At 50.6% G+C, this 17,528-nt stretch overlaps 6 protein-coding genes across 6 annotated transcripts; 2 read left to right on the top strand and 4 right to left on the bottom strand.

Annotated features, from left to right (window-relative positions):
- Positions 1-73: 73 nt before the first annotated feature.
- Positions 74-2,979, bottom strand: K444DRAFT_594990 (MFS general substrate transporter; the record flags this gene model as incomplete). The annotated part of the gene is made up of 8 exons (XM_024878376.1): positions 2,390-2,979; positions 2,257-2,337; positions 2,066-2,207; positions 1,620-1,885; positions 1,360-1,494; positions 969-1,238; positions 813-920; positions 74-768 (listed from the first exon to the last, which is right to left on the bottom strand). Exons 1-8 carry the CDS (start codon positions 2,658-2,660, stop codon positions 74-76), a joined length of 1,968 nt encoding a protein of 655 aa, XP_024733364.1. The 5' UTR covers positions 2,661-2,979.
- Positions 2,980-4,359: 1,380 nt separating this feature from the next.
- Positions 4,360-7,047, top strand: K444DRAFT_645161 (uncharacterized protein; the record flags this gene model as incomplete). The annotated part of the gene is made up of 3 exons (XM_024885059.1): positions 4,360-4,774; positions 4,824-6,845; positions 6,899-7,047. 3 exons carry the CDS (start codon positions 4,360-4,362, stop codon positions 7,045-7,047), a joined length of 2,586 nt encoding a protein of 861 aa, XP_024733363.1.
- Positions 7,048-9,191: 2,144 nt separating this feature from the next.
- On the top strand, positions 9,192-10,346 carry K444DRAFT_535975 (glycoside hydrolase family 128 protein; the record flags this gene model as incomplete). Its single annotated transcript, XM_024875336.1, has 1 exon — positions 9,192-10,346. The coding sequence occupies one exon, from the start codon at positions 9,192-9,194 to the stop codon at positions 10,344-10,346; it is 1,155 nt and encodes a 384-aa protein (XP_024733362.1).
- Positions 10,347-12,622: 2,276 nt separating this feature from the next.
- On the bottom strand, positions 12,623-13,069 carry K444DRAFT_64786 (uncharacterized protein). The gene has a single exon (XM_024885393.1). It carries the CDS (start codon positions 13,006-13,008, stop codon positions 12,688-12,690), a length of 321 nt encoding a protein of 106 aa, XP_024733361.1. The 5' UTR covers positions 13,009-13,069; the 3' UTR covers positions 12,623-12,687.
- A 334-nt stretch (positions 13,070-13,403) lies between these two features.
- Positions 13,404-14,984, bottom strand: K444DRAFT_666067 (uncharacterized protein). Its single transcript, XM_024887156.1, has 3 exons — positions 14,507-14,984; positions 14,236-14,306; positions 13,404-14,174 (listed from the first exon to the last, which is right to left on the bottom strand). Exons 1-3 carry the CDS (start codon positions 14,524-14,526, stop codon positions 13,537-13,539), a joined length of 729 nt encoding a protein of 242 aa, XP_024733360.1. The 5' UTR covers positions 14,527-14,984; the 3' UTR covers positions 13,404-13,536.
- A 1,165-nt stretch (positions 14,985-16,149) lies between these two features.
- Positions 16,150-17,453, bottom strand: K444DRAFT_632857 (WD40 repeat-like protein; the record flags this gene model as incomplete). The annotated part of the gene is made up of 3 exons (XM_024883529.1): positions 16,150-16,926; positions 17,019-17,189; positions 17,247-17,453. 3 exons carry the CDS (start codon positions 17,451-17,453, stop codon positions 16,150-16,152), a joined length of 1,155 nt encoding a protein of 384 aa, XP_024733359.1.
- Between the last annotated feature and the right edge of the window lie 75 nt (positions 17,454-17,528).

Here is a 17,528-nt window from a genome sequence, read left to right as displayed (position 1 = left end):
GCGCTCTGCCTCTTTCCTCAACTAGAGCTAATTGAATGGAAACGAGCAATACAACAAAATGAACATTCATTCCTTAAACGTGCGTATCGTTCGCAACAGTGATCTGGACCTGCTCTCTTGCCTTCTCCTCCTCCGTTTGCACAGCGACACCAGTTCCAACCTCTTGCTTCTTTCTGCCTAATCGTCTCCTCAGCAGCGCAGGTAAGAATGCTCCTTCCGTCGTATTCTCAGAGAAGTCCATCTGTCCCTCAGAGTCTATCTTCCTCTTCCTCGTAATCTTAACGTTGCCTAAGCTAGCGGCCGCTAAGACACACATCCACATAAACGGCAAAATACTGGTGAAAGCGAACACGACGCCCTTTTTAATCTTGTATTGAAGCGGTCCTAGGATCTCTGGAGGCAGTTTTGGGAGCCCTGGTTGCGTTGGAGACTCAGTAATCGAAAAACCGACCTTGTTGAAAAAGACGCTGCTCATCAACGTCATTGCCAGCGTTCCACCAAATGGGACAGCAAAAGAGGTCATAGCTATGACAGCGGCGATGTCGTTTGGGAAGAACCCGATGCCATGGAGACTGCCTGGCATAAAACGAAGGCCAGTTCCAGCCCCAGTAAGCCCCATCATGAAAGCGATGGTTGTGGGATGGCCTTGGTCGAGTGCCCATGCTAAAACAGATATCCCGGTTGCTTCAGTGATGGAACCGAGGAACAAAGGGAGAAATGTTTGCCGAGGCCAAAAATTACAAAAGACCATCGCGAGATAAACTCCGACTGGTTGGGTTAGTCGAATTCTTTAGAGATGTGGGCTCTCTTACTTCCGATTCCCGGCGTGTAATAGAGCAGTTGAAGGCCGGCAATGCTCGTGCTATCGCCTTTCACGTTAATGTAGTAGAAGTCCGTGAAGTATAGTACGGCAGTGATTGCTATGTAAAATTAGGGTTGTCCTCAGTTTCAGAGGAAGGTTCACGTACCCATGCCTGTGGCGAAATTGATATAGAAGAGCAAGTACATGTTTCTTTGTGAAAGCAAGACCCATGGTAAGACCGGACGTTGCAGTGGAAACTTTCGCGATACATATTTCCCTGGTGCCATCAGGTATTGCCAAATTATGAAGCAAACGGATAGAATTGAGCCTGTGACGAGCGTGGTTACGACTCGGGAATCATGCCATGGATAGCTCGCACCGCCCCAGGTCAATCCCAGAACAAGAAGCCCAAGCCCAAAGAGGAAGAAGAACTGGCCTATTCCCCAAGAAATCGGAGTCAGCATAACTCTCCAAAGGTATATTCGTGTGTAGAATGTTTCAGGAGCTGCTGGACATTGCTACATTCCCTAGAAGACGATAGTTAGGTCGAGACTTACCGAAGAAGTCGATCGTTGATAATTGTGCCTTGAATTTCTGATATCCTCTCAGCTCGCTGTCTTGTCCAAGCAGTTCAGGTAACGGCTGTGGCCCCAATAATTGTGGTCTGAGAACAATGAAGACAAGGATCATGCCTATAGAAATCGGAGTCAGAATACTTCTTTTAAGTATTTTCGCGAATATAATGTTCCAGGAGGCTGTTGGGCAATGCACCAGACCCCGAAACCAAGAGGGGATAATCTGAGGAGTTGGAACTTACCAACTGCTGCAACGGGGAGGTTGATAGCGAAGCACCATCTCCAGTTGCTGTTTGCGAGAAAGCCGCCGATAAGGGGACCAACAGCGTAGGAAATTCCTGCAAACAAAGCAAAAATGCTATTGTTTTTAGCATTTTCCTTAAGCGTGACCTTGTCCGCCATAATTACTCGAGTCGAAACATTGATTCCAGACACAGATAATCCTTGGAGAGCTCGGCCAAGAATGAAGACGGGGAAGGCGCGCAACGGGGCAGCAGTACACAAAGCACTAATAACGGGGGAGTCAGTATCTCCTTATTCCGGAATGTCTAAGGAGTACAATTCAGCAAAATTAGTCAAACTAAACTCTTTGGGCTGTGTTGGGAGTGCATAAGGTGGGGGGGGGGGGGGGGGGGGGAGTATTTCAGAGATCGAGGACAAAGAGCTTAAGGAACCCTGTTGCCCTTACGTTCCGACCAGCATAATTAGTAGAGTAACCTCGAGAGTTACCGTTCGGCCGAATATATCGATGATTTGACCCCAAAATGGGATAAATGTTGCAGAACACAGACTGAATATCGAGATAATAAAGTTCATTTGTTTGAGTTCGTCTGAGAGACAATCAATAGACATGTCTTCGGATTTTTGGTAGAGACTCACGGAAATCAGACGCCACTCGGGAGAGTGCTGAGGCAACGATAGTTGTATCGAGGGCCTGGAGGGCGAAGGGGAAGAAGATCCCTATTTTCTGCTTAGAGTTTATTCAGGAAGGACGTGGAACAATGACGCCTACCAATAATGAGCCGCCATCGATATCTCCTTGCTGCCAGCTGTTCTTGCCGACATATTTGACATCGACCCTTCGAGTCTCTAGCAATGGGTGGGACAACACCACTTGTGTTGACCTCTCCAGCATTAGCATCAGGCACGTGATTTGACGATCGTTCAGAGGTTGTCTCGGCGACTGGTTCTTCTTCTGGCTCTCCTGCGTGTGTGCTTTGGTGTTCATGAATACAGTGGCGAGTCTTTTTTCGGCTCTTGAACCCTCCCCAGAAGACACTCATGATGGTTGTGGCTGGAATACCGAGCTGAGTACCTAGATTGCGAGATTCGTGTAACGATGACTTTGTGGGTACCAAGTACAATCAGAGCTTGACTTCAGGGGCTTGAAACCCATCTAAATGCTCATGACGAAGGAGAATCAGACCCAAAGAAAAGTGAATCGCACTGCCATTTTCAGCTGCGACGTTGTGTGACTACAAACGGTGCTGCATAATCACATCGTCCATGGCAGCCAAAGGATCGATCGCCCTTCCCGCGTGGTGGCTGAAGAAACTCGTAAAAACCACGTGATTGACTTAGCCACCCCAGTTGAGCTGAAGGCTGCCTCGCGCAACAAGGCTGGGCTGCTGTGGCCTCGATATCACCGGGTTACCTTTTCATCTGGTCATGCGCCTAGGGAAGTCGAGATGAAAAGACCTCAAAGTTGAGATGAGATGAGATAAGATGAGATGACAAGGGTTTATGATGATTATCACGTGAAAGTAACGTACCCCGGAATATGAGGTGGTTCGAGCGTCAACATGTCACTTGATCGCATCACTCTCTCCGTTGACCCGTGGCCGAGGTCATCATGCCGCCGTCATCCTTTCTGATTAATATCTAACAGCCAGAGTACAACAAAGCAGCCTCGAGGTTCCCCCGGCCTCGTTTCTCTGCGCAGGTAAATTTATATTAATTCCTGGAATCCCGCTCGCGGATCTGCCCCACGGCAGAACGCATCCCCGTTCCCACGGCACCCCAGATCCACATCCTGGACTCCCACCCCTCGTGTCACGTTGCCGTGCTGAGAAGGCTCTGCGCCAGCCTTCTCGGAACCATTCTCCCTCACATCCTGAGATCCTACCTATTGTTAACGTTCCTTCGATCCGTTCTTGCGGGCTCCACCTTGCTGCAGCTGTCCGTCGCTGAGTGCGAATCTCGTTTCGCGCTCAGAGAGTCTGATTTTCCACTCCCGGCAAAAGGCCTGTGCCAACCAAAACATCCTCTCATCCGAACTCTCGGGTTGCGATACGACATCTGTCCACTTGAGGGGAATTCGAACTCTGATCAACCCCAGATGAGCAGTAGTTCATCTTCACATGCTCTGATACGGCTGTCGTCCGGCTGTGCTTTCCGTCTCTGTCGAGAGGAGACGAGAGACTCGACTTGTACACGCCCCCTCCTCAGCACACCACGGTTCTGATACCTTGTCACCCCATTGTGGCCAAGTACATGTGCCACGCTGCGGGATATCTCGGGGCGAGATTGCAGATTGGCCTCCGATTAGGCATTACCTCGTGGTACGTGAGAGCGTTTTGCTTGCTGTTTCGAAGCTATCAAACTCGGTGCTGCGGACATTGATATTAGCTCGGCATTTCTCCTAAGCCAGTGTGCGGGAGTGTACGCCAAATTGCATGGGCCGTCTGACCGGATTCAGAGATTCTTCTATGTTTGGTTGCAGCAGAAAGATCATGCGAGGCATACCCCACTGTGGCCGAGCTCTTTCGGAACCCCAGATATAACCAAGGCTCCCGGCTGCACTGTCTAGCAGCAGTTCCATCGTTTACATACATCTTCTCAAGCACCTCTACATCACCTAGAGTGGGATGCCGTCCTACTGTCTTCAAGATTGTCATTACTTCTACCGCACAGCTCTGCGCGGTTTGAACATCGCCACTTCCATTTCTCCGCTATACGCTTGAAACAAAAAGGCTAACCAGGATGCCTTCTCTAACCACAGCAATTCGTACTTTTACGATGCCAAAATCGTTGAATGAATCGTTGGCCCAACCAGGCCAACCTCACTTGGCCGTCGATTCCGGACGGTCCCTTGACGTGGCCAAGAAAGTCAGCGAGGGATACACGAAAGAGCAAAAGGACCCCCTTGCCAGTAACCAACCAGATCACAAGCAGGGCATCACATTTGCAGCACAAGACAAGCTCCCAAAGCTACCCATCCCGGATCTGGAGAGCAGCACGTCAAAGTACCTGGCCGCTTTGAAGCCCCTACAAACGCCGAGGGAGCATGCAGAGACTCAACAAGCGGTAGATGAGTTTTTGAAAGCTGAGGGACCAGAGTTGCAGGAGAGATTGAAGAAGTATGCAACTGGAAAGACAAGTTATATTGAGCAATTTTGTAAGTCCACACTATCCAGTATAGAAACAAAGACTAATCATGATACCAGGGTACGACTCGTACTTGAATTTTGACAACCCTGTCGTCCTGAATCTCAATCCATTCTTCCTTCTCGAAGATGACCCTACGCCTGCAAGGAACAACCAAGTCACTCGTGCTGCTTCACTAGTAGTGTCTGCTTTGTCATTCGTGCGTGCTGTGAGGAAGGAGGAGTTGCCACCTGACACTATCAGAGGGACACCACTTTGCATGTATCAATACTCCCGATTGTTTGGCACAGCTCGTGTACCAACGGAGAACGGATGCCACATCGGACAAGACCCAGATGCAAGGCACATTGTAGTTCTCTGTCATGGTCAGTTCTATTGGTTCGACGTCCTGGACGACAACTCAGACCTGATCATGACTGAGAAAGATCTCTCCATCAACCTTCAGACTATCGTGGATGATGCGCAACAAACACCAATCCAGGAAGCTGCCAAGGGAGCGCTTGGCGTCCTCAGCACGGAAAACCGTAAGATTTGGTCTGGTTTGAGAGATGTCATGACGCGGGAAGAAGGATCCAACAACTCGGACTGCCTTGGAATAGTAGACTCCGCCTTGTTTATTCTCTGTCTGGACTATACAGAGCCAAACTCCGGTGCGGATCTTTGCCAGAACATGCTTTGCGGGACCAGTCAGGTCGAGAAGGGAGTTCAGATTGGTACCTGCACGAACCGATGGTATGACAAGCTACAGATCATCGTGTGCAAGAACGGCAGTGCAGGGATAAACTTCGAACATACAGGTGTTGATGGCCACACTGTACTCAGATTTGCAAGCGATGTGTACACGGATACCATCCTTCGATTTGCTCGGTCGATCAATGGTCAAGCTCCCAGTCTTTGGGCGTCAACTAGTCCCGACCCATCAAAGCGAGATCCTGACAGCTTCGGAGATGTCAGCACCACACCTCACAAGCTCGAATGGGATATGGTTCCTGAACTCGGGATTGCTTTGCGATTCGCTGAAACCCGACTCGCAGATCTTATTCAACAGAACGAATTCCAAACCCTGGACTTTGCTGCCTATGGCAAGAACTTCATGACTTCGATGGGATTCTCACCAGATGCTTTCGTCCAGATGGCATTCCAAGCAGCTTACTATGGTTTGTATGGTCGTGTGGAATGTACTTACGAACCAGCGATGACGAAAGTCTATCTCCACGGCCGCACCGAAGCCATTCGATCCGTGACCCCCGAGTCTGTGGACTTCGTTCAGACGTTCTGGGCTGAGAATCCACCACAACAGAAAGTGGATGCCTTGAGGAAAGCCTGCCAGATGCACACGGCAAACACGAAGGAATGTGCAAAAGCTCAAGGATGTGATCGACATCTTTACGCACTTTTCAGCGTCTGGCAGAAGGCACTCGATGAGGATGGAGCCGAGGCTGCAAGCAGCAATGATTTGAGCAGCAACGGATACTCCAGCCCCGTTGAAGGTACGTCTGAGCGAGACCCAGCCTCGGTAGTTGGAAGCCCAGGGAGAAATTCGGTCATGTCTGTCGATGGTGATGATGTGAGAAGCGTCCGGTCAAACGGGCGCAGAAATCGAGGCAACTCGTCGCCTTCTCGAGGACAACATCACAACATGCCTCTTCTCTTCGCTGACGGTGGATGGGACAAACTGAACAATACCATCATCTCAACATCCAACTGCGGCAACCCTTCACTCCGACACTTCGGATTCGGGCCCACCACCGGAGAAGGCTTCGGCATTGGGTATATCATCAAGGAGGACGGGCTCAGCATTTGCGCAAGCAGTAAACACCGACAAACGAAGCGTTTCGTAGACGCACTTGAAAGCTACTTCCATGAAATCCGACGGATTCTCAAATTAACACAACGAAGAGGGACGAGTCCCAAAGCCAGCCGAGCGCGAGAAGCCAGCCAGGCCAGGCCAGCTGGCAACAGACTCAAGTCTCGTGGCCGCGTGATCAAGGCCTCTGACGGCGGCAAGAGTCATGAGCCTGGGAACTTGACACCAATGGATGACAGCTCAGCACAGAGCGATGACGAGGGTTTGGGAGGCTGTAAGTTCTTTTTGATGATTCGTTTTGACGGATTGAGGCTGATTCAGACACAGATGGCTTCTTTGATGCGGGCATGCTCCTTCAGGCTTTGAAAGCGAGAGGTGAGGTTCTCGATGACGGGAACACGAAACCTTCTGAGAGAGCGACGGTCAATGCCCGGAGGCGGGAGATCGGCAAGAAATTGAGGTTGAGTGAGTATTAAGGCTGCGGATCATTGAGGGGTTGATGCACTGGTGATCGCGATCGCGGTCTCGAAACGGACGGACGACCTGATACGATAGTGATTGTGTAACACTCGATGTTTTCGTGCAGCGCCTGGTCTATGATTTTTCGAGCATATTTTTGCACGTACGATAGGATTGGATAACTTAGTGCAGCGTTTATATTTACTGGCTGTTCGTTCCGAGTCAGGGCCTCGTATCTTTCTGTGTTTCGAAACTCTCGAGAAATCACAATGACATGTCCTGGCTCCTCGAATTGTCTTTGAATTGCAAGGGTCTACGACAACCCAGCTCTCCCACCTTGGCAATGAAATTGAGGTGGAATCCTTCCGACGCCTCCACGTGCAAGGCGAAGCAAGCCCGCATGTGGTGTATCGGGCGGGATCGAATTGTCTCTCCACAACAGTTACCGCTGACCGAATCCAGCTCCTGGCGTATTATTATCGAACAGGCTGAGCGGGAATTTTGAGAGAAAGCCTCGAAAAGCCGACGGAAGGAACATAATTTACATGCAAGCTGAAAATATCCTTTTGATGCTACTGCAGTAAAATTAGGGTTTCGATTCCAAGTCGTGGTGGTGTGGAGAAGGGCTTCGCAATCGCAATCGCACCCCCTCCATTCACATTCAATCAATGGCTCCGGCCCAGTCACTGGCGAGACGCGGTCGCCTAGGAGGCAGGCGCGCGAGTCCTGCAACGCGGACGGAAAACTGCAGCTAGGGGGAAAACCATGACCGGATTATTGCACTGAACTTGGCAGAGAACCAGCAGCACAGGCACAGAGTTGGAACTTTAGGCGACGCAGCAGCTTGGCTTGACTTGCACAAGTGAGATGTGATCGCGGTTCTGTGCTCGCTTGCTCGCTGTGCGGTTCAGGAGAAGGAGTCCGAGGTTGCAGTGGCGATAGGCACGGATAAGGGACAGGGCGCGGTGATGAGGTGGACCGTGGTCCGTGGACCTCTCACGTCTCGAAATGGAGGAGTTCCTGCAATCACATGATATCCATGTTGACCCCTTAAAGCCGACCACGTCCGTTCAATGTTCATCCGATGTTTCCCAGCGCAACGAGAAGGCACAGCTTCCTTTTGGCCCTGGCGCCGCTCGGCACCAGAGTGACCAGAGTTGTTGGCCCCCCGTGTGCCTGCAGCATGCACGCTGTACCCTTTTTCCCACCCGTACATAAGAATCTCGCTCTTTGAGGTCCTTTTCCTTGATTTTGGTTTGCGGTGCAGCAGCCTCCCATGCGGGCGGATCCATGGTGGAGATTATCGGATCAGGAAACATCTGACAGCTAAAACGCACTAGCCCTCGTCTGCGCCAATAGGAAGCGCTCGTTTAGCAGGGTCCCTGCTCGGCGACCCGCCGGACAGGATCCGGTCGGGGTTTAGTCAGGGGCGGGAGGGGCTAACGTTTCAACGTTGCGAGTGGCTCAGAGTGGACGCAGTGGAGGCGCAACGTCTTTTGAGCAGCGCGCACGCGGAGGACTGGACGTACGCAAGCATGAGGGGGGTCCATGTCCGAAAGGGGAGAAAAGTCAAAGAGAGGCGTGAGAAGCTTGGCTCCAGCTTGGCCCAGCTAGGCCCAGCTAGGCCCAGCAAAGGCCAACTTCTGCTTCCAGGTCCTCAGGCTGTCCTGTGCACACCTGGCGCCGCCGGGCCACCCTCCCTCTCCTCACCTTCACTTTTGGGGTTGTGAAACGCCGAAGATTCACTCACTGTGTGTGTGTGTGGGCTTGGGTTGCGAATGTGAGTGGCTCCGCCGCCAACTGTTCGTCTGTTGTGTGTTGGCAGGCGGAGACCTTTAAGTATCTTCCCCATCCTCGTCCGCTTTCGCTCTTTTCCCTCCCCCCCCCCCATCCAACCTTTTTGGCTCTTCGTTCTTTACGCTCATTCGCACTTGACGTTGCGCGGGATATTCTTCATTCTTTTGGAATTCCCAGGTCTATCGTACTACAGTACCCTTCACAGTCACTTCTTGTTGATTGAGTCAACGCAAACTGCCTCCTTTTCCATACATAACTCACGAGTCAATTCACGCACAACCACTACCTACTCTTCGAGCCATAAATATCTCCTTCGCTGCGAACCGCCCTCTACAATCTTTCCGTGCTTCAGCAACTCCTCAATATGCGTTACTCTATCTCCAACCTCGCCATTGCGGCTTCTTCTTTGCTGGTCAAGGAAGTCTTTGCTGGTCGATATGATGTCCGAAAGAGAGACCTCTATGTGGTTACCGACGAGGTTATCGTGACTGAGCAGGTTACTGTCTACGACTTCGGCACCACTCTCTCGACTGGCGGCGCCCGGCCTGTTGCAACTATCACCATAGACGGAACTCCTGTCCTCGTCCCCGCAGCCTCAAGCCCAAGCCCAAGCACTCCGGTTTCGCCTAGCACCCAACCTACCGCGGTCTTCATCCAAGAGCCTCCCAAGAGCTCAACACCCGCCCCGGTTCCGACTACCAGCCCCAAAGCAGCAGCTGTAGTCCCCGCAACCACTCCTCCAGTTGTCGTTCCTACAACTCTCGTACCCGTCACAACATCCACACCCGCCCCAATATCGATTCCCGCTGGCACTACCGCCTCATCCTCTGCCAAGCGTGGTCTTGCGTTCAACGATGTGTCCCTCCTGAGTGGCTTCGCCGGCTCCAAGGCGATCTCTTGGGCATACAACTGGGGCAACTCAGCGACCGTTCCCTCCGAATGGGAATTCGTTCCTCTCCTCTGGGGCCTCTCCTCAACCTTCACCTCCGGCTGGAATGCCGCAGCCACCAAGGCCATCGCAGCCGGCTCCACCCACCTGATGTGTTTCAACGAGCCCGACCTTGGCAGCCAATCCAACCTCTCGCCCGCCGCCGCAGCAGCCGGATACAAGACCTACATGATGCCTTTCGCCGGCAAGGCCCAGCTCGGCTCCCCAGCCGTCACCAACGGCGGTAGCCCCATGGGCCTCACCTGGCTCGGAAATTTCCTTACCGCGTGTACAGGCTGCCAGGTCGACTTCGTCTGCATCCACTGGTACAACGGTGGCGACGCAGCCGCATTCATGGCCTACATCGACCAGGCTTACACTGCGGGCGGAAACAGACCTCTCTGGATCACTGAGTTCCAAGGCGAGGGCGATGCCGCGGCTCAGAATACTTTCCTCGAGACCGTCCTCCCGCAACTCGATGCTTCGCCCAAGGTCGCCAGATATGCGTACTTCATGGCGAGCGATGGGAACTTGTTGAGCTCTGGGACGTCGCTGAGCACGCTTGGGAATACCTACGCGTTTGCAAGCTAAAATGTCAGCTCGCTTGAGATGACTAAGGGGCGAAAAGGGGACACGAATTTCATGAAACTACCTACCACTTCAACTCGACTACTTTATGGAGAGCAGAATTGGGAAGGCAGAACTTAACTTTCATTGTACATACTTGCATAAAAACTTAGGGGGCACAGAAAACTGTTGGCCAGATTGGATCTGGTATTCTTTAGGCAGATCGACCAGTTCAATTCTTGTAGATCTTGAACACAACACAACGGCTATGCCGATTCGGGAACACCAGTCTATACTCATTGCCTTGACTTTGTGGTATGATTCTGTCTTGAATGTTGTGAATCATGTTCTCTACTTGATCATCAATTGGTGTTTGATTGCTTACCCATCTTCTGGTGGCACGATGATCGAGAAGGAGGCATGATTTCCTCGTTCTTGGTAATAGGTTTACAATACCGCAGTCATAAAAACAACTCAAGCAAGTGAAGCATGAATCTCTTGTCTCAACCTCCCCCAGAAGACATCATAGAAGGACGACGGGACGGATCAACTTTTCACCGGGTGTCATACTCGCCTCCCTTTCAGCACCAGCATAGCGAGTGCCAGCCGAAGCGAGGGGTGGATTGTTAGTCAAAGAAACGGAGTTCTTGCAGGATTGATATGCATAGTGCTCTGTTAAACGGAAGTGTAAGAGTAACCTTCAAAGTTAGGTCTTTTCATCCGATATTTTAGCAAGATTTACGTTTTAATGACAACCAAAAAAAAATTTGAAACTTGAATATTACCGGTAACAAGATCCGTAAATCACGACGCAAGGTGGATAGGATAGTACAGGATCAAGGTCGGATTCCAATCAACCCTAACTGCCCCCGACTCCGGGATTCTCATTCGTAGAATGGGATCCCATCTTTGCGTGTTGGGGGGTCTTTCAATCAATCTACTCGCTATCGTGGAAAGTATGCGGGTGGTCATTCGGGGGTTTTTATGCAGTGAGAATACGAAGCTTCAAGTTCCTTCTTCGGATGTCCGAACGAGGGGTTCGGGTATCGACTGCTGGTCTCTATACGTGCAGTAGAAGGATAGAGGCAAGGATAGGAGGCCTCGATCTGTACTCCATACTCAACCCCTCTTGGAATCCTCGCAGTTTTCTCGCTTCCACCACTCCACAGATTGAGAGCTACATAGGCGCATCTCTCGGCACGCCCTCTCCATGATTTGAGATGGTGAAACGCACCTCACCGGCAAGCTGGTTCCCTTCCACCCCCCCCCCTCCTCATCCTCCTCTCCTCTTCCCCATCCTCGAATCATAGGACAGACAAAAGGCTCTGTTGCACATCGCATCTCGTATCGCTCCACTCAACATCTCCCCAAAAGGCCGCCTTCGTTAAAATTCCGTCTCCATTTTCCCGCTTCTTTTTTTGGGCTTCTGTGGTCTGGATCGCGGGGGCGACGCGGGGGTTCTAGATTTCGGGATGTGGGGGGGAGGGGAGGTGGTACGAGTTGTGATAGTTTGGCGACGCGTACGGGAGGTTCATGGTTAGGAAGAGGAAGGGAGCCATGAACTGCTGATGCGTGACGGTAGGCTCGTTAGTGGTTGTTATTATCCATGTGCAAGGTTTTCGTTGCAGGTCGCGGTTTTTAGGCTGCTGGTGAGCTGGGAGAATCGTGGGATTTTGGCTAGTTGTAAGGAATGTGGAACTAAAGCTTGGACGCCGAAGGCGATCTTCTCGTCTAGTTCATGCTCTTTGGATTCGAGATTGCTGGTACAATAGGAGGGCAACGCGAGTGCGTGGTATAAAAGGGGCGTCTTGGGAGCTCTTGTGGAGTTGCAAGAAGAATCGAGGTCCCCGAGCTTCTTATTCAGTCAGAGCACTTGGAAAAGGAAGATCTGTGTTTTGATCGCCTTCACCATCCTCGCCATGATTCTTGCAAGTGCGCAAAGGCCATAATACAGAGCTCCGTAGCTCTGCGAAGGTCGTGGATTTGGACCTTCCTCCCGAGAGACCGGGATGCTCTGTTTTCTTGACGGCAAAAGAAACGTTGACAACAAAAGGGAGGGAACGAAGTGTCGATTCCAACCTCAAGTTCCATTTGTTAAACCTCATAACTGTAAGCAGAATTTTCTTTTTGACTTGAGCAAAACTTGCCTTGCTCGTGGCTTTTCTACCGTCACCTCCACCTCCACCATCACGATTGCCACTGCCATGATGTGCTTATGGTCAGAGATGCGAAGTATGTAGGCGGGCCGTCGCCGTTGCGGACCAAGATTGGGTACATTTTACGTTTTGTGACCTTACTGGGGAGCTTTTGCAAGTTGAGCCGGGAAGCAAGTCTTGCGGACCTGAATTTTGGTTCATGATGTGGCTCAAGGAGCAAACAGCGTAAAATGGGGTTGGGAATCGAAGAAGTAAAATATATGGGCGACTTTTTGCACACGCCGGCTTCCATAAAAGTCGCTTTTCAAAGGGAAATGGGAATACGTGTGAGGATCAAGAATTTCATTTGGCGTAGTGGCATTGTGAAGTTCCAAAGCAGAAGAGCAAGTGCCTTGCAGAGGGAATTCAGACGAAGTTTTACTCGAGGTGAGGTCACCGGGGGAGGTAAGGATGCATATAGATTCCAATAACAAGACCGACGACTTGGACTGTTTGAACAGTCTGTGGGGTGAAGCTAAGGCAGAGTTCATCGCGAAGCGGTCGAAGCGTGCGAAGAAGTGATAGGCTTGAATGAACGATATGTTGGCCCAAGCCAAAGCAGAATTCGTGTTGAAGCCTCAAAACTCAGACTCTGTAGGCATGTTTGATTTTCAGTATTTCCCACCGTGACAGTAGAGAGAAAATTGTCAGCAAGAGGAAGACCGGGTGAGGTGCTAAGAAGCGAGGTACGGGGTGCATAAGCAACTTCCTCTTCAAACCTGCCCGTCGCTTGCCAAGTGCACTAAATCACGAGGAGCAACGGTATTGTACACAGGCATCTAATGGTGGAAGCGGAACAACAGCTGATATTACCCCTAGCGAGCCACTCTGGTCTCCAGTATGAAAGATTATTTCCTCAAGAAACGCAAATCACCAAAGACTAAGCGCCACATCGCCCACGTCGAGGTTTTGTTAGAGGAGGAGGATGGATGTCATTCCTTCCGGTCTTATTCTTGAATGTCCTCCGTTCTTCAACGGCAAGTTCAACCAAAGGTACCACCGGCCTCGAAGTACGTGACTCAATGCTTTGCCTCTTTGCATTGCGGCTTATCTTCGACCACAAGGTAATTTCTGTCTGGCCGAATATGCCTGTAATGTCTTCCGTCCGGGTAGCCGGTCTCACGTGACAGAATTATCTGTGAATTCAATTCCATGAGCATTTGGTGCGGAAAGTGATCTGGATGGGCATTCGACCACGACGAAGATGTGCTGTACAAACAGAGGTCAACGGCGAGATGCCTCAACGGGCTGTCGAGCGTCGTCCTCCCCTCGGCATACACATATGGAATCCAATGTGTGCTCCGGTATATGCCCTTATGTTTATAGTTTTGATTCTCGAGAATCTTTACGAAGTGCTTCATAGCATCATTTTGGAGGCGCGGTATAAGGAACTTGTCAGCTAGAAGCCATAATTGGATGATATTTAGATCTCGCTCCTGGCACAGCCTCGTAGTTGTCAGTGCCATCTCGCTGGTTGGCTCCGCGCCAGCAAGGCTTATCTCGTCCAAAATGCAAAATCCCTGCGTGTAAAGCCATTGCACAAAGAGACGAAACGAATCTGGCCGGATGTCATCGAGCCTATAGCTTTGAGTCTGGCCTTCGACAAAGGAGCTGTTAAACGCAGCCTTTAAGACCGGCGAGTAGGAGCAAACATGTTCTTGAATAATGCGTCAGTGCTCGGTAGAATTGGGGTAGCTCCTGTTTCAAAGCAAACAAACCTCTGTGGACCATGAATTTCTCTTCATCTCCGTCATTTCCAACATGAAACATGACCATCTCGAAGGAGTTTCTAAACCATATTAGCAAATTCATGTTTATATTATAGCCAGAAGCCTCTCTGCTGCCCAACCCAACGTGCAAAGAACATAATTCATGTGCCGCTGCCCCAAAATGCTGAGGAATCCGAAGCACTTGCTCTAAATGTTCGCTATTGCCTGGTACATTGAAGGAATGGCGGGCCTGAATACCAAGTGCATTGGAGTGACTTACGAGAACACCGGTCGTTCCATGTTGTGCAGTGATCGTGAGTCGGTATTCTCGGGTATGTTAACAAGCAGAGCTTGTAAAGTGGGCAGTGTTCAGAGGTCGCTAAGATTAAGAATGCGTCAGATGATAGTATGTGATAGCTATGTCCTTCAATACGCCATGGGTGGGATAAGAATAGAAGAAGATCAAATATTTCGAGTTTTGAAGCGCGAATTCGAGGTGATGAGGAAAACCACTTCAGGTCAGGGTAACTGACGCCGTCAAAGATCAAAATAGCGCCATGTGATGGGCTATCCCGTCTCCCGTTCGCTATGTTTCTGAATTACGTCTAGGATGACCGCAAAGAGCAAACCAAGTGATTGTGCTATTCTAAGAGGGAAGGTTGAAAAGATGGTCGCGCGCGCTTCGTTCGAGGCGCCGGTGAACCCCTGCAGCGCCACAGTTGAGACGCCACGTAGTAGTCTCGACATGGTACTTACAGAACTCTAAAGTCTAAGATGATGTTTCCATGATGGTAGGACATTCAAACTTTTTTAGACATAATGTCTTGATGTCTGGCATTCAGTAGCAGGCTGCCTTTATCACGTCGTACGAGATCGGATATCCGTGGTCATCGCCCTTGATTGCACTCAATTCTTCGGGGCACAGATCTTGGATGCGAGTGCCGTGCCACTCGTACAGTACCTTTGTGGAGACGTTCAGGGGGAGCTGAGCCGCAAACTTGGCCAGGGGGATTTGGAAGACTACCAAAATCCAGCTTAATTGCACGTAATGGTTATTTGAAGTTAAATCCAAACTATTTCGCAGGTTTCAGGGGAACTCAACATGCCGAGATCTGGCATACTTTGGGACTCTTGTGTGACTTCCCTTGAGATGTGTCTGTTTGCAAGCTCGCGGGAACTGGCATAATCGCTGCAGGTCCTGCACGAAAACAAATGGGAACCGGCAGGAACAAGGACTCGAACGTGGATAGCTTCCTACGAAAGCCACCTGTGCTGGTTGTGCCTACAGATGTATGTTTGGGTAAGCTCGAGGAAAAAGAAACAGATGAACCCTGCTTGCATGCTGCGTGCTGCTGGCATAATGCGGCACTCGGAGGCACCTCTGAGCAAGACCATAGAGTTAAACACTTACAAAATGAGCTGGATGGAAGTTGTAGAATGTACCGTAGGGCCGGGGTCAGGTACCCTTCGGAAAGGATAAAAGACGATCTCAACATGACACTGCATAGACCAAATTCGTGGGGAAACAGTTGAGCAAGCAATTCTCCAAAATTGAATTTCATACTATAAAATTAGCTGGTGGTGAGAGAACGATCACGGAGCCTACCCTTCTGAAATCAGAAGCCCTTCATTGAGGTACAGGCCGAACTTTGAACTGTGAGACAGCGAAACCATTGAAGATCCAGGCGGGCCCTTATGTTCGCCATGGCCGTGAAAGGTACGTCAGTCCTTGCGGGATCTAGTTGTGGCCGAAACATAAGGGTTTGAGTCTGAGTCCTGAGTTCTGATAGCCCAATTTTCTCTAAATTTAGATTCGAGCGCTGGTAGTCATGGATCAGGGAGCAGATGGTGCAGCAAGCAAGAGAATGTAACCAACCGCCACGGGGAGCGCACTGAAAGGGGTCTCCCTCATAGACTTGGCACTCAGTCTTCGTCTGAATCCATCAGCTCAGCCAATTCAGCTTCCTCTTCCGCGGTCAAAAGACTCGTCTTCGGCTTCGCCTTCTCCTCTTTCAGCACACCTTTCAATTTCTCCCCCCTTTCTTTTCTCGCCTTTTCCAAATCCGCCTTTCCGAGGCTCCAGGTTCTGACAGTTCCGTCAATGCTGACGCTAACCACCTTCTTCTCACCATCAATCACTACCAGTCCAGTGACCTCCTCATAATGGCCATCGTACACATGCCACAGCTTCCCTGTGGCCCTGTCCCATACTTTAACATCCTCATCTCGGCCAGCAGTAATAACCCAATCGATAGTGACTGCAACAGCTCTAACATAATCCCCATGTTCATAAGTTTCCTCCGTGGTCCAGTTCCTCGCTCTTGACAGACATTTCGCTGTTCCGTCTGCACTGGCAGTCCAGAGATCAGCATCTTCACCATAACCCGAAAAGAGGACTCTGTACACGCTCGTCTCGTGTTCGAGAATTGTACCTCTGGTTGGCTGGCCTTGCGATTGGGCTCCTTGAGCTGTATCCAAAATCTGGGCGGCGGACGTGAGACCTATCCGCCATCTCCGGATCTGAGGGTCACTACTTGAGGACACCAGGACGATCTCGGAATCCGTAGAGGCTTCAGGATCCAGGACAAGGTCCTGGAGAGCCATCATGGTGTCGGTTTTGTCCCGAAGGGTATGTAGGCGATCAGCAGTTGCTGCGTTCCACACAATGAGTTTCGAGTCTGCCCCGCCCGAGATGAGGAGCTGGAGGTAATCGGTCAGCGTCTAAACCAGTTTTGTGTCAGAAGAGAACTTGCATCCTTTCCATCAATCCTCGTACAGATGATGGTCTTCACAAAATCTGAATGGCCCTTATATCTCCGTCCTGGAGCACGAGTTTCCTTATCCCAGCTCCAAATGTCTTTGTCCCAGCAACCTGCGAAGACGGTAGCTCCTCCCTGCCCGCCAATTGCTACTGATGTGACTGGAGCAGTTGGTCCTCTGTAAACAGTCTTTGAATCCCTACTCTATGCAAACTGATCAGCGGCTCAATTCTTTACGACCACTATATTGACCATACCCACTTCGACATTAACTCTTCTGACGCATCCGGCGCTCTCTGCGATGAAAATGCAAGTTGGGGAGAAGGGATCAGGAATAACGCTCAGGATTTTGGATTGGAGGACTATAGGGTTGCCATTCTTATTTCCGGATTTTGCAGCTCTGCGAGCTCGAGTCGATTCGGAAGCATCAGTCTGGAAGAAGTGACCTGGATCTGTGGATCGAGACATGTTGACTGTTGACTTGGTTTTTGGAAATGTTCAGGGCAGCCTTGCAGTGGGATGTTTTGTGCAACCCGCGCTACT

This window comes from Hyaloscypha bicolor, assembly GCF_002865645.1.
Source record: "Hyaloscypha bicolor E unplaced genomic scaffold K444scaffold_118, whole genome shotgun sequence".
Lineage (NCBI taxonomy): Eukaryota > Fungi > Ascomycota > Leotiomycetes > Helotiales > Hyaloscyphaceae > Hyaloscypha > Hyaloscypha bicolor.
This window is presented reverse-complemented; position numbering and strand designations above follow the sequence as displayed.